The 14,559-nt window shown below is 39.3% G+C and overlaps 1 protein-coding gene across 1 annotated transcript; it reads right to left on the reverse strand.

Moving 5' to 3' along the window:
• Positions 1-2,143: 2,143 nt before the first annotated feature.
• On the reverse strand, positions 2,144-11,376 carry KRT20 (keratin 20). Its single transcript, XM_023204182.2, has 8 exons — positions 10,930-11,376; positions 8,730-8,812; positions 6,769-6,925; positions 6,255-6,416; positions 5,966-6,091; positions 4,301-4,521; positions 3,579-3,616; positions 2,144-2,659 (listed from the first exon to the last, which is right to left on the reverse strand). Exons 1-8 carry the CDS (start codon positions 11,317-11,319, stop codon positions 2,562-2,564), a joined length of 1,275 nt encoding a protein of 424 aa, XP_023059950.1. The 5' UTR covers positions 11,320-11,376; the 3' UTR covers positions 2,144-2,561.
• Positions 11,377-14,559: the final 3,183 nt, after the last annotated feature.

A 14,559-nucleotide genomic window follows, 5' to 3' on the forward strand; every position in this document is an offset into this window, starting at 1 on the left:
AAGAGGAAAAAAAATATCCTTTTTTTCTGATCTAAAAATAACAATTCTACTTCTTTTAACAGGTAGTTAAGAGAGGACCATCCTAAATTAAGAACAACAACCCTACCTCTTTTAACACAGTGCCATCATTGCCATATGACAGTGGTCAGGCCTAATCAGTTACAAACCCACCTGCATAGGTTTCTTATTAATCAGATTCAGTCTGGTATTTGCAAGTCGAAGTTTCAGACCGTTCTGGAATGTGACAGAGTAGGTGAAAAAGAATTCACTTTTAAATATTCTTAACATCTTTAAATGCAATTTACTAGCTGGCGTGACTTGGAAGAAAATTAAGAAAAAAATGAGTGAAACCTCTTTGGAAAAGAAGGCAGTGAAAATAGGTGGAAACACCTTTTCTGACAAAAGTTGTGCTGAATCAAGTCATGTGTGATGTTAACCCGCAAAGCTGGACATTTGCCACAATTGGCTGTTGTGTCTGCCTGATGAAAATGACAATTAGAAAACAACAAAATAACTGTGGATAGGCAAATGGCTATTTCAACTGTGAAACATGTATTGCTTTGTTATGTAATTAGTTGCTTAAGAGGGTGTCATGGTTTTAGAGAAACAGCCCTGAGGTTCAGTCTCGTTCTACTACTTGCTAACTGCATGACTTTGGGAAAGTCTTTATCTCATGTCTTCATATGAGTCCTCATTTATCCTCATATGTAAAATGGGGATAATATAATAATATTATTACATGTGCTATATAATAGCATATAAAATTGCTACATCTGAAAGTCAGAAATTAGCATATATTGGAAAGCTTCTAAAGAAATATTTTTTCTTTCAATTCAAAATAATGAATCAACTGCCTGATGCGTGTTAGATATTATGTTAAATCTTAGGAATTCAAAATGGTACCATCCACATCCTCAAAAATTCCCAACTCTTAGAAATTATCATATATTGGCAGGTTCATATGATTCAACCTAATAGCTTCTACCTCACAGGATTATTGTGAAAATTAAATGAGAAATGCATGAAATGTTTGGCACACAGGCTCATAGCAAGTGCTCAGTAAATGGTGGATATTATTATTCTTAAATGAATCATGTAAGTATTTTCTATATAATAATGAAACTCACTCCCACTTATTTACAACTTCAAGTTTTAAGTATCAAGTTTTAAGTCCAATCTATTTACTAGAATACAATGATTTAGCACACATTGATTTTTCCCATACACATTCATATGCAATGATTGCTTACTAAAATGCAGAAAGGGTGAGGTTACAATGTGTGTTTTTCTTTTTTTTGGATTTGGCTTCTTTCACTTAGCATATTTTCAAAGTTCATCTCTGTTATAGCATGTGTTAGTACTTCATTCCTTTTTATTGACGAGTGAGATTCTATTGTGTGGACATATTACATTTTGTTTATCCATTCATCAGTTGATGGACATTTGAGGTGTTTTGCTTTGGGACTCTTATGAGTAATGCTGCTATGAACATTTGTGTATAAAAGGGCACATCGTATGATCCCATTTATATGAAATGTCCAGAGTAGGCAAATCCATAGAGAGAGGAAGTAGATTAGTGGTTGTTCGGGGCTGGGAGGAAGGAAAATGTGGGGTGACTACTAATAGGTACAAGATTTCCTTTTGGGGTGAAGAAATGTTCTAAAATTAGGTAGTGGTGATGGTTGCAAAACATTATAAGCATATCGAAGACCACTGAAATGTACATGTTGTAAGGGTGAATTTCATGGCATGTGAATTATGTCTCAATAAAGCTGTTATTTTAAAAAATTTCATTAAAAATATATGTTTACAATATATAAAAAAAGAGAGCACCTGATAGTATATGCAGCTTATTATCAAAAGGAGACACATTTTGCCTTGAGAAGGGTTTTGGTAATGTTTTTAATCTATTTCCATTTTAAGTATAGTATACTTCACTCTTATTCTGCTCCTCATTTGTGATTGAATTTGACTCTCAAATTATTCAAAGAGCTGTGTAGACTTTTAAAAGGCAGTAGAAACAATGGGAAAAAGCAGAGATAGCTCAAAGGTTGTAGAGTTGTACCGATGCTGAAAAATCAACAAGATTAACCAAGAAATTGGCTCAATAAGAAACCAGGGACTCCCAAAGGGTGTTTTACAATTCAGAAACAGGAAAAAATTAGAAAGCGGTTTATTTGCAATTTGCATAGATTTCTCTACTTTGTGAGGTTTAGTATAATTGAAATGTATTGCAATTTTCAGGAACATTACCTACAAATTGATATTAGGTGGTCTACAGCTTGTAATTGATATGCTTCATGATAAAGATGACAGTAATGATGTTTTAAATATTCTAGTGCTCATTGGATTTCATTTTTGCAGGCAATTTGCAGCTCCTCTGAGTAAAATATTTATATTCAATTACAGAGTCTGATAAATAGGATTTCCCCCACCCCACCCCTTCTAATCACTGCAAAGTATTAATAGTGCTTTCTTATGGCTTATTTCTTGCAGGGAGCAGATAAGATTATAGCCACATTTCTTTCAAAACCTCAGCAGCATCTCCTTCTGGTAGCCATTTAGATATTTTCTTCCACCTCTTTGACTTCAGATGACACGACCTTGCCATCCACTACTTCTTGCACGACTGTCTTAATCTTCCTGGTTTTCTTTATATCTGAATTCATATTAAACATTAAATGTTAATTCAGGCACATGACTCTACTGATTTATAATATTCAACTTTAAGTTATTATTCTTTTTACTTATTTCCTTCTTTTAGAAAAACATGTTAAACCCATCCTCTTTCTCAAAAAATCTTAAGTCTATTTTATAAATAGATACAGAAAATGTGCTTCTCCCCAAATTTACAAATATCCCACTCTTATAAATTCAAGAAATAAATGATCTTGAATTTAAGTGGAATTCAGATTTTGTCTTGTTTTTCCTTTTCAGAATCTCAGATGTCTCAAGGTAGCAATAGCACAGGCCAAGAAAATCACCCCGTTCTGAAGAGTGTGCCCAAGTTCCCACATGGAGGGTTTCTTTATGCCATGTACAAGATTTTTAGAATCCCTGGTGTCATATCTGCTCTCTTGAGAATTGGCCTTTGCTATGGTTTGAATGTGTTCCCTAGAGTTCACGTGTGGAAAACTTAATCCCCAATGTAACAGTGTTGGGAGGTGGGGCCTAGTAAGAGGTGATTAGATGATGAGGGCTCTGCCCTCATGGATGGATTAATGTGGTTACCATGGGAATGGGTTAGTTATTGTGAGAGTGGGCTAGTTATAAAAGCAAGATCAGCCTTCTCTTTCTCTCTGGCTCTCATGCACACTCTTTTGCACTTCTACTTTCTGCCATGGGATGACACAGCAAGAAGGCCCTCACCAGATGTCGGCACCTTGATATTGGACTTTCTGGCCTCCAGAACTGTGAGCCAAGTAAACTTCTATTGTTTGTAAATATTCAGTCTCAGGTATTCCATTACAGGAGCAGAAAACAGACTGAAACAGCCTCACTTTACTTTTTATCCATGGGAGATAGTTATTGGAAAGCAGCTGAGTGTCATAGAAAATGTGCAAAAATTTAGAACTTACCTCTCTCTTCCAGGGTGCTTAACTGATATTCTGTAGTTCTGTTTTTTTTTTTTAATGAAAAGAAGAAAAAAGAAACAGAAAAAAGGATTATTACTGTTTTGAAAATGAAATGCACTCTTGTCTTTTATATTTCAAAGTCCAAGTGAATGTGTTTTAATGCTTTCATGTATCTTTCCCTTTTACATTGCTTGTTATTGCAAACTTGAAAAATACATAGCTTTAAAACTGACCAGTTTAATAGAAGCTAAGATGTTCCTCTAATTAAAATAACAAAATTACAATGGAAGTTTAAATCTTGTGTTCTCTTGTTGATATTCTTAGGTATGGTATCTGAAGACAGTTGCTGCTGCCACACTGATGATTCTGGCTCCTGTGGACCTCAGCAACTTATTGTCTAATTCATGAGCTCTCAATTAGAATTTCCAAAAGGCTATTATGCCTTCAATTATATATTAATGATGAAAATTAATATCAGCATAATCTATCATTTGGAGAATTATCTTCTAACTCAGTCCTATCACATGATCTCAAGGCTGTACTTAATATTTTGGGCATGTCTACTTTTTGGTATATTTTCATTTTGTTGGTGGTGGTGAGGTGCATGTGAGTATAATTACTTCTGTCCTAGGGATTGCATTGGTGCTGGGTAGTGAGTGACAGGGACATTAAAATAGAAGTGCATATAGACATTGACACCTATTCCTTGATTCTAAGAGCCTTACCTTACGTCTTCTCCTTCCAGAAGGCGGCGGTAAGTAGCAATTTCCTGCTCAAGCCGAGTCTTTATGTCAAGAAGGATATGATATTCATTGTTCTGGCGTTCCATGTCACTCCGAATGTGCATCAGTTGGGCCTCCAGAGAGCTCAACAGCGACTGGAGGTTGGCTAACTGGCTGCTGTAACGGGCTTTGGTCTCCTCTAGGGTGTGCTCCAAAGACTCTTTCTATGAGCACAAGAAAAATAGGGCATTTCTTATCTAAGGACTTGATTCAAGAGATGGGTCAATTTTAATTTATTTTGAGAAACGTCTCTGCAGTTCATCACTGTGGGCATGGTGTGTATTTCTAGCTCCATATCCCACTCTTCCCAACTAGGCAACCTCAGCCAGCCAGCTAGGATCATTAGCTCTCAGGGTTTTTCTTTGCCTATAGCTTTGCACCCACTGTTCTCTCAGTGCACAACATTGTAGAATTGTTCTCAATATTTCCTTCCCCACCATGTGAAGATGTTACGCCTCTCACTCCTTCATCAGACCTGGCCATGTGATGGGTGGCATTTCTCAATTGCAGGGTTAGATTCCTTTAATCCATTGACACATGGCTGGGTCATGTGACTCTCTTTGGTTAATGAAATGCCGGTCAAACTGACAAATGCCTTTTCTTTTTCTTTTTTTTTTTGAGACGGAGTCTTGCTCTGTCCCCCAGGCTGGAGTGTAGTAGTGTGATCTCGGCTCACTGCAACCTCTGCCTCCTGGGATCGAGCGATTCTCCTGCCTCAGCCTCCAGTAGCTGTGATTATAGGCACACGCCATCATGCCCAGCTTATTTTTGTGTCTTTAGTAGAGATGGAGTTTCACCATATTGGCCAGGCTGGTCTCGAACTCCTGACCTCAAGTGATCCTCCTGCCTTGGCCTACCAAAGGACAAATGCTTTTTCTAAGGAGAAGCTTTAAGTGCTATCAAGTGGCCCAACCATTGCTCTTTTCTTTCTGCCAGAACACTGGCTGCTCCTAGGTAGGGCCTACCCCTTTAGCCTTGCCCTTGGAAAGGAAATGTCATAATGGATGTAGTATTGTGGCTGCAGGCCACTGTGGTTTGAGGGATTCTGGGTACCACAGCATAATTTGTCATGGGCTGGCTGGTTTGCTTGACCTGGAATGTCTCTAGTTCATTCTCCAGCTTAAAATTGTATCTTAAATTTTAAGATCTGGTATAATGGACACATACAGGGGAATAGCAGACACAGGGGCCTAACAGAGGCTGGAGGGTAGGAGGAGCGAGAGGATCAGGAAAAATAACAAATGGGTATTAGGCTTAATACCTGAGTGATGAAATAACCTGTACAACAAACTCCCATGACACAAGTTTAACTATATCATAAATCTGCATATTACCCCTGAACTTAAAAGTTATAAAAATATCTGGTTTAAATGCCACTTTCCCTGTGAAATCTTCCAGATTTACTCTTTCCTCTGCATTCATGCAGTACATTGCCCTTTCCTTGATTTCTCTCAGTCCTTTGATTATAATCAGTTGTTTGGCCTCTTTCCCTGCCAGCTCTGCAAGGGGAAGGGTTATTTATTGTAGGTCTTTGCATTTCTAAGTTCCTAACAGAGGACTTTAGTGAACACATACTGGATTGAGAAAGAGAAGTTAGATGTGCTTTACCATGCTGAGATGGGACTGGAGGTCTATCTCGAGGCTCTGGGAGGTGCGTCTCAGCTCTGTTAGTTCAACCTCAGTTCCTTTTAATTCTTCAGTGTTCACTGTGACCTGTTGCTGCAGAACTGCAGTCTATAAAGTGCCAAGAGTAAAAAAAAAATAGTTGAGGGATGGAAATAAGAAAGAAAAGACAGAAAGAGAAAGAAAGAATGAACAAATGAAGAAGAAACTGAGTTATCTCTTTCTGGAGGAAAGCTTCTACACATTTGCTCACACTTTACAATTGTGCGGTTACCTGTCTCTCAAACTGTTCTTTGGCCTCTTGAAGATTCTTCTGGGCCATGACTTCATACTTCTGCCTCATTTCATTCATGATGGCACCAAGGTTCAGGCCTGGAGCAGCATCAACCTCCACATTGACAGTGTTGCCCAGATGCTTGTATAGACCATCGACTTCCTATGAAAGTGAAAATTCTGATTGATTTTAGTCTGAAGCACATTCTCAGATAAGGTTGGGCAGAAAAGACATAAGAAGTCTCATGACCTCTTTCATTGGCAATGAGTAAAAAAGAAATAAAATAATAACTTGTGTTGGGCTCATTGTGGTCCAGGTACTGCTCTAGGTCATTTAACCTACAACAACATTATGAAAAGAAGGCAGGGCTTGTATCACTATTGTCATCATCGTCATCTCTGTCATTACCACCACCAACTCTTCCCCCTTCTCCTGTTTCTCCTGCTTCTCCTATTATTATTATTATATAGAACCATTCCATCGTTTCCAATACTACTTCTGAATATTTTCTCACCTCCTGATGCTCTTTTTTGAGGAGAGCTAGGTCTTCATTCAGTTCTTGAATTTGAATCTCCAAATCTGTTTTATGTAGGCTTAGGTCATCAAAGACCTTATTCAGGCCTTGGAAATCAGCTTCCACTGTTAGGCGTATTCCCCTCTCGGTCTCATACCTGGGAATTAATTAGTATACAGAGATAACTGGTCCTTCTGAAGCCATTATAAGAGAGAGAATCTAATATAATAAGATAGGTTTTTAAATGTGGCTTATGAGGAGATCAATTTCAATACTTTATAATGTCTGTCTTTATACATTCATGAAATGTACGTAAGAACCTAGGAATCAGACAATTTGCCCAATAATATAATCTCTATAATTTGGAGTGACTGGAAAAAGGCAATCTGAAATAATTTTGAGCACTTCTAAATTCTAGAATTTATCTTACAAGAAATTAAATTGTGTTAATTATTGTGTTGGCAAAGGGTTCTCATTATTGATATTAAATACTTTTACTTAATGAATGTACATGATCAATTTATTTTTATAACTTTATGAACTGAGGCATCCAAAGTGACTTATCTCAAACAGCTCTACATCCTCCTCTACAATCTTACATACTCTCTCTGTCTCTCTCACTATATATATGTGTGTGTGTGTGTGTGTGTGTGTGTGTGTGTTTGAGACAGGGTACCACTCTGTCACCCAGGCTGGAATACAGTGGTGCAATCATGGTTCCCTGCAGCCTCAACCTCCTGGGCTCAAGCAATCCTCTCACCTCAGCCTCCCAAGTAGCTGGGACCACAGGTGTATGCCACCACACCCAGCTACTTTTTTTGTATTTTTGTGTAGAGACGTGGTTTCGCCATGTTGCCCAAGCTGTTCTCAAACTCCAGGACTCAAGCAAACCGCCTGTCTCAGCCTCTCAAAGTGCTGGATTATAGGCATTAGCCACCATGCCCTGCCCAATTTCCTAAAATATCCAGCTTTAAAAAGTGACAATGCAATGGGACACTCAGTGCTAGGTAAGATTGGAACTAATGCATTTTTACTGCTTTAATCTTTGGATTTGATTTCCTATTTCCTTCTAGTTAGTCTCTTGGAGCATTAAAAGGCTACTCTTCTAACCACAAAGGGCTTTTTGGTGTTAATGCATTGTACAAATTCAGGATGAAGACGCCCTAGTGTGGAAGCTGTTTGTAAGGAACAGCTCTGGTCACATGTGCTGTGATGACTACCGAGAAAGTGAACACAATTTTTTCTTCTCTTTTCTTTTTGAGACAAGGTCTCACTCTGTCACCCAGGCTGGAGGGCAATGTCATGATCTCGGCTCACTGAAACCTCCGCCTCCCAGGTTCAAGTGATACTCCTGCCTCAGCCTCCCAAGTAGCTGGGACTACAGACATGTGCCACCACACTCGGTTAATTATTATAGATTGGTCCTGATTCTTTGCTTGGCCAGACCATCCTGTAAAACACTGGCAAACCAGAAATCATCAAGAGTCACCCCTGGAACTTGGGTTCACTTGCAGGTACTTGAACGAACATGGAGAATTACTTGGAGAATCACCAAGGGTAGACATAAGACTCTCTTTAGATAACAGAAAGGCACTTAGGGAGAAGGAGAACTGTAAATTGCTTTCTTATTACTCCAAAGGGCAGAATTAGGTTTAGTGGGTTAAAAGGTAGATACCAGCTACTAAAAAAAAAAAAAAAAAAATTAGCAACCAGTAATAACAAAGAGAATAGTAGTTACTGGAGGTGTTCAGTTACATGCCAAGGGATCAAGAGAGAGAAGGTCATCCCTGAGTGCTGGGCTAGCCTCTAACACGCAGCTTCCAATCTCCTTTAGGCTTCAGGATTCTGGAAACATTGAACCGTGGTTCCTTTACCAACAATGACATGGAAAGCTGATTATCTGGAAGGACTACTAAAGGAATTCTTTTTCAGAAACTTTTGCCACGTATTAGGGAACCTACTTCAGTCTGAAGTCCTCAGCAGCCAGTTTAGCATTATCAATTTGCAGGACACATCGAGCATTTTGCAGTTGAGCATCCTTAATCTGGAAAATACATGAGAAAGACAGACATTTTGTTTTTTAAAAATTTATTTATTTATTTATTTAGACAGAATCTTGCTCTGTTGCCCCAGCTGGAGTGCAATGGTGGGATCCTGGCTCACTGTAACCTCTGCTTCTCAGGTTCCAGCGATTCTCCTGCCTCAGCCTCCCGAGTACCTGGGGTTACAAGCATCCGCCACCATGCCCGGCTAATTTTTGCATTTTTAGTAGAGATGGGGTTTTGCCATGGTGGCCAGGCTGGTCTTGAACTCCTGACCTCAGGTGATCCACTCGCCTCGGCCTCCCAAAATGCTGGGATTACAGGCGTGAGCCACTGCGCCCAGCCAAGAATGACATTTTCAATCGAATAGGTGTTTACAAGGATTTAGTTTATCTCCAGCTGCAGTGACTATTATGTCAAAAATGATGTTTATTTCAGGCATTTCTACAAGAAAATATAGAAAAAATAATGACATGGGTGTTTAACATAATAGAGTCATAAAATGCAACCCTAGATTCCCCAGGGTTTGGTCTACTTTCTTGTGATTTTACAGAAGGAGAATTTAACTCAACTTGAGTCATCAGACCTTAATGAGTGCCTCGCCTTTGATGTTTCGGCTTAGAACCTTTCTTTTAGCCCCTCTGGTCTGGTGAGCTCCCATTCCTCCCTCATGTCTCAGGTTCGACAACATTGCTTCAAAGGAGCCTTTACAGATGCTCTCAAAACTGAACTGGATGATCTGCCTGTGCTCTCATTATCCCCCTGTGTGCTGGTCCCTCTGTCCATCCCTGTTTCCTCATAAATCACACTGTGTCCACCATACTATTCCTCCGTGCCTAGCATGGTGCCCAGCACCTAGTTAGTGTCATTCAGTATTGGCTGAATGAAAGAACATGATGCATAAAAGAACTAAATGCATGATGGATGCATATAGATGAAAAATCTACTTGCAGAAGATGTTGCAATGATATTTCTCTTTCAGTGGATCCAGTTTTGGAGAGGGCTGCTCCCTGTGGTTGGGACTGTCTAGCTCAATGGGACGGATGGCCTGTGTCTGTGTATTTGAGATGAGCCAAAGTAGAGTCAGAAACATGAGACAGGTGTGGTTCGAACATTTTTAGTAAGAGCGTAAGAAGGATGAACTTTATTCCGGAAGGGCAATTTAAATACCATTGCTTCACACACCCATAGTTTCTAAAATTCCAAAGCAACTTCCCATAGAGTCCGAATCAAATTGCCCTGATGTTTAGCACAACTCAAGAAAAATAGACTTGCTGGTAAGTAAATGGGCTTTACTCTAAAGGAGTATGAATCTTAACACAGAAATGACAGTGAACACTTTTCTTGATTAGATAGGAACTTTAATTCCAGGCAAGTGCTCTGTGTCGTATATGAAATTTTCAATTAGGAGCAAAGTCTTCTGCTTTTATTCCATGCAACTGATAAAATACAGAGCTCCACCCTTTTTTTGATGACATAGGAGGAGGTTGTGATATGATTGCAATAAACATGAATTGGGGGCAATAGAACATTTTATTACTGTAGAAGTAGTTTCTGAACTTGCTTGATGCTGATGGTCATATTATTAAACAGGGCACTTAAAAATCCAGGCATCATTAAGACCCATATTCCTGCCACACTGTTTCCACCCAGAATCACTTTGTTATTTAAATCTGCAGTACAGTATTCTAATAGTCATATTATAATATTTACTTAAATAAAAGGAGAAAAGTCTTTGAATTGACTGGGGTTTCAAAACTTGAGGACTAGATGAAAAACTAAGAGAGATTTATCACATAATTAATTTTTAGCTCTTTTCAGAAAGATTGCTCACTATACATTTAGCCCTGATGTGGTAAGCTGTGACAAAGATTTATTTTATTCCGAGGATAAAATGTTCATATTTTGTATATAATTATATTAAACATTAAAAATAGCATGATTTAAGGCCATCCTATTATACAGTCTAAAGGTAGATGAAAGAATTTTTATAGATGTAACATTTTAGCCTAATTTGCTTTACAACGTCCATTTGGACCTACCTAACATAGATAACCTCTTGATTTAACTTTCAGCTAAACACAGACTAGGAAACAGAAACACAGGCGTCATCTCTCACCTGATTTCGCAGCTCTTCAATTTGTTTGTAATATGCGCTATAGTCATGACCAGCCCTCGGGGCGTTGGTTTCGTACCACTGCTTGATCTGCACTTCAAGTTTGGAGTTGGACTGCTCCAGGGTCCGCACCTTTTCTAGGTAGCTCGCTAGACGGTCATTTAGGTTCTGCATGGCCATTTTCTCATTGCCAACAAACAGGTCCCTGCCGCCGGTGAGGTCGCTCCCATAGTTCACCGTGTGTCTGGATTTGGAGATGCGGATGCCTCGGCCTCCAGCACCCCCATAAACGCTGGGTGTCATCCCGAGGCGCTGCATGCCCACTGTACTGACTACAGGGGCCTGCAAGGAGTTGCTGAGGCTTCTGTGGAAGCTTCTGCGACTGAAATCCATTGGGTATTCCAGGAGGGAGCACCTGTAGCTTCAGGATGGTTGGGGCAGAGTGTGTCTCATGGAGGGTGTTGAGCTAGCCTTTTATGAAGTCCACAGGCAAGAAACTCCTCCTCTGCTGACATGTCACTAGGATTGGCACCACAGTCCACCTTGCCTTGCTTCCATGCCCCCCCCACCCCGCTTTGTATAACAATATGTTAATATGTTTAACTCAATTCCAGAAAATAGCACTAGAGGCATTTATTGGAGGCTTTTATCAGGGGCAACTTCTTTTTTTTTAATTAAACAGGTAACAAAAGGAAACAGGAAGGTGTATTCTTTTAGCCCATGCACCTGCCTTGGCAGGTTTTTTTCATCCTAACATACACATAAAGAATATTTATAATCCTCATGTATATTTTAGGCATGTAAAAAGGCAGATGTGCCTATATAACTGAAAGTCACAATGGAGATAAAGGACAATGGTTTATTTGTATTGAGGAGTTGTTCTTCAGAACCTCTTTTTCATGCTTTACTTGTGTTTGGCTTTTAAGTTTATTCTGTTTTGGACATCTTATTTTATAAGACTATTAAAATATTTTGTACAAACACAAAGCCTCGAATCCCTAAACCAGGAATGAAACCATTGTACATTTGGAGATATAGTTTGGGGATATGAATTAAATGAATTTAGCTGAGTGATGGACTAGATGATTTGGGAGGTTATTTTCTTTCTATTTCTAATGTTCTATGACTAAATAATGCATTTTAGGTTTCCAGTCACTGCCTGGCTTCAAGTCCTGTTACCAAGACACTTAGAATAAATTGCACAGTGCTTTGCACCTGGCATGGTACCAGGATGGGTCTCCTCTTTTGTATAAGGCCAGCTTAACACCCACCATGAGACAGACTCTACCCCATCCATCTGGAAGCTACTTACAGGTGCTCCTTCTAGAATCCCCAGTGGATTTTAATTGCAGAAGCTTCCACGGAAGCCTGATCTTCCTTGTATGTCCCCACAATCACAGCATGAATGGCTGTATGTATAGGAAGTGGGGCAGGCGGGGCCTTGGGACTACACTTAGCATCCAGGGTTGGGCTGGAGGCAGCTGCTTGCCTGTGGACCTCCAGACACATGGGCGTGATCTCACCGGTGGGAATCTGATTGTAAGCACCCAATAAATGCCTGAGTCACTTGCTTCCCTTCATTCAAACTCCCTGGCTGAGAATTCACACCTCCCATGAAGCAAGTAAATCACTTCCTTAATCAAGTTAAGTAGAAGAGATTGGAAAAGTCACTAAAAACATCTAATTAATTGTCATCCTGATACTTTAATGGAATTGAGCTTTGTATATAAAGCAAGCAAGCAAGTAAATGCAAAAATAAAAAATTGGAATTTACTTGTCTTATTTTAGAGGCTTATTTGTTGTTGCTGTTGTTCTGAAAGCCAGTCACTTAAAAAAATTTTTTTTGAGCTTTTAGAAACCAGTGGCTTTTTTACTTTTGAGTTTAAATTTTTTTACACACAACTTTCTTCTAAAATAAGGTCAGATCACATTATTTCTCTCTTATGAACAATATACTTTAAAATAATACATTGTGTTTGATTTTATCTCAGTTATATCACAGAAATAAAAATTGAGATAAAATGGGATCTACTTTATGCATTTTATGATATATGTGTGGACAGCTCTTACATTGTTATCCATTCATGTATTCATCAGCCAATACTGAGTACTCACCACCAGTAACTGGACTGGTAGCAAGAAGACCTTGCTAACTTATTAGAGTTATAAATTACTTTGTTAATAGATGTCACAACTAAACTCAGTAGCAGAGAAGAACTTTTTATAAACACATGAACTATGTTCTTTACACATATATTCAAAGATGAATTGCTTTTTGTGTTGATTAATGGGGTAGGAGGAGGTTGTTAGATTAAAGTCATTGGAAAATTATACTATTTAAATTACACAAGTTTTATAGTAAGTTGGTCTCAGCCAAGAGTTTCATATGCTAACACATGATCAAGGTGTGTAGAAGCATTATTTATTTATTTATTTATTTTTGAGACGGAGTCTCTATCTGTCACCCAGGCGGGAGTGCAGTGGCTGTGATCTCGGCTCACTGCAAGCTCCGCCTCCTGGGTTTATGCCATTCTCCTGCCTCAGCCTCCCGAGTAGCTGGGATTACAGGTGCCCACCACCACGCCCGGCTAATTTTTTTGTATTTTCAGTAGAGATGGGGTTTCACCTTGTTAGCCAGGATGGTCTCGATCTCTTGACCTTGTGATCTGCCCACCTTGGCCTCCCAAAGTGCTGGGATTACAGGCGTGAGCCACCTTGCCTGGCCAGAAGCATTATTAAATCAATAGTTAGCTTTATAATTAGAAAAGAACATAAGTGTGGTTGTTAAACAGGATGATATTTGTTCTCTTTTGTAGGGCAATTCTTCCTTATGGCTGGACCTAGTTATGTTTATATCAAAGAGTTAAAACTCCCATTTTTATTTGTTTTCAATTTTATTTTTATTTTGTGACAGGGTCTCACTGTGTTACCCAGGCTGGAATGCCGTGACACAATCACAGCTCACTGCAGCCTTGACCTTCCAGGCTCAAGTGGTCCTCCTGCTTCAGCCTCCCAAGTAGCTGGGACTATAGGCATGCACACCATGCCTAGATAATTTTTATTTTTATTTTATTTTTATTATTTTTATTATTTTTTTTGACAGAAATGGGATTCTACTATGTTGCCCAGGCTGGACTCAAACTCCTGAGTTCAAGTGATTCTCCTACCCCACCCTCCCAAAATGATGAGATTACAGGTGTGAGCCCGTGTGTTCAGCCAATTTTTTTGAGACAGAGTCTGGCTCTGTCACCAGGCTGGAGTGCAGTGGCGCAATCTCGGCTCACTGCAAGTTCCGCCTTCTGGGTTCACTAGATTCCCCTGCCTCAGCCTCCTGAGTAACTGGGATTACAGGAGGGCACCATCACGCTCAGCTGATTTTTGTATTTTTAGTAGAGACAGGGTTTCACCATGTTGGCCACCCTGGTCTTGATCTCTTGACCTCATGATCTGCCCACCTCAGCCTCCCAAAGTGCTGGCAGTACAGGTGTGAGCCACTGCACCGGCCCAGTCAAATTTTCTTTTTTTTTTTGAGAAATCAGTCTATTTCTTATTCCAGAACTCTTTGGCTAGTTTTGATAAGTTTTTGAGGTTTTAAATTTAAACTAAAATATGATACAATAGTGTTGTTATTAT

The sequence above is a fragment of the Piliocolobus tephrosceles genome, chromosome 16, assembly GCF_002776525.5.
Source record: "Piliocolobus tephrosceles isolate RC106 chromosome 16, ASM277652v3, whole genome shotgun sequence".
NCBI lineage: Eukaryota > Metazoa > Chordata > Mammalia > Primates > Cercopithecidae > Piliocolobus > Piliocolobus tephrosceles.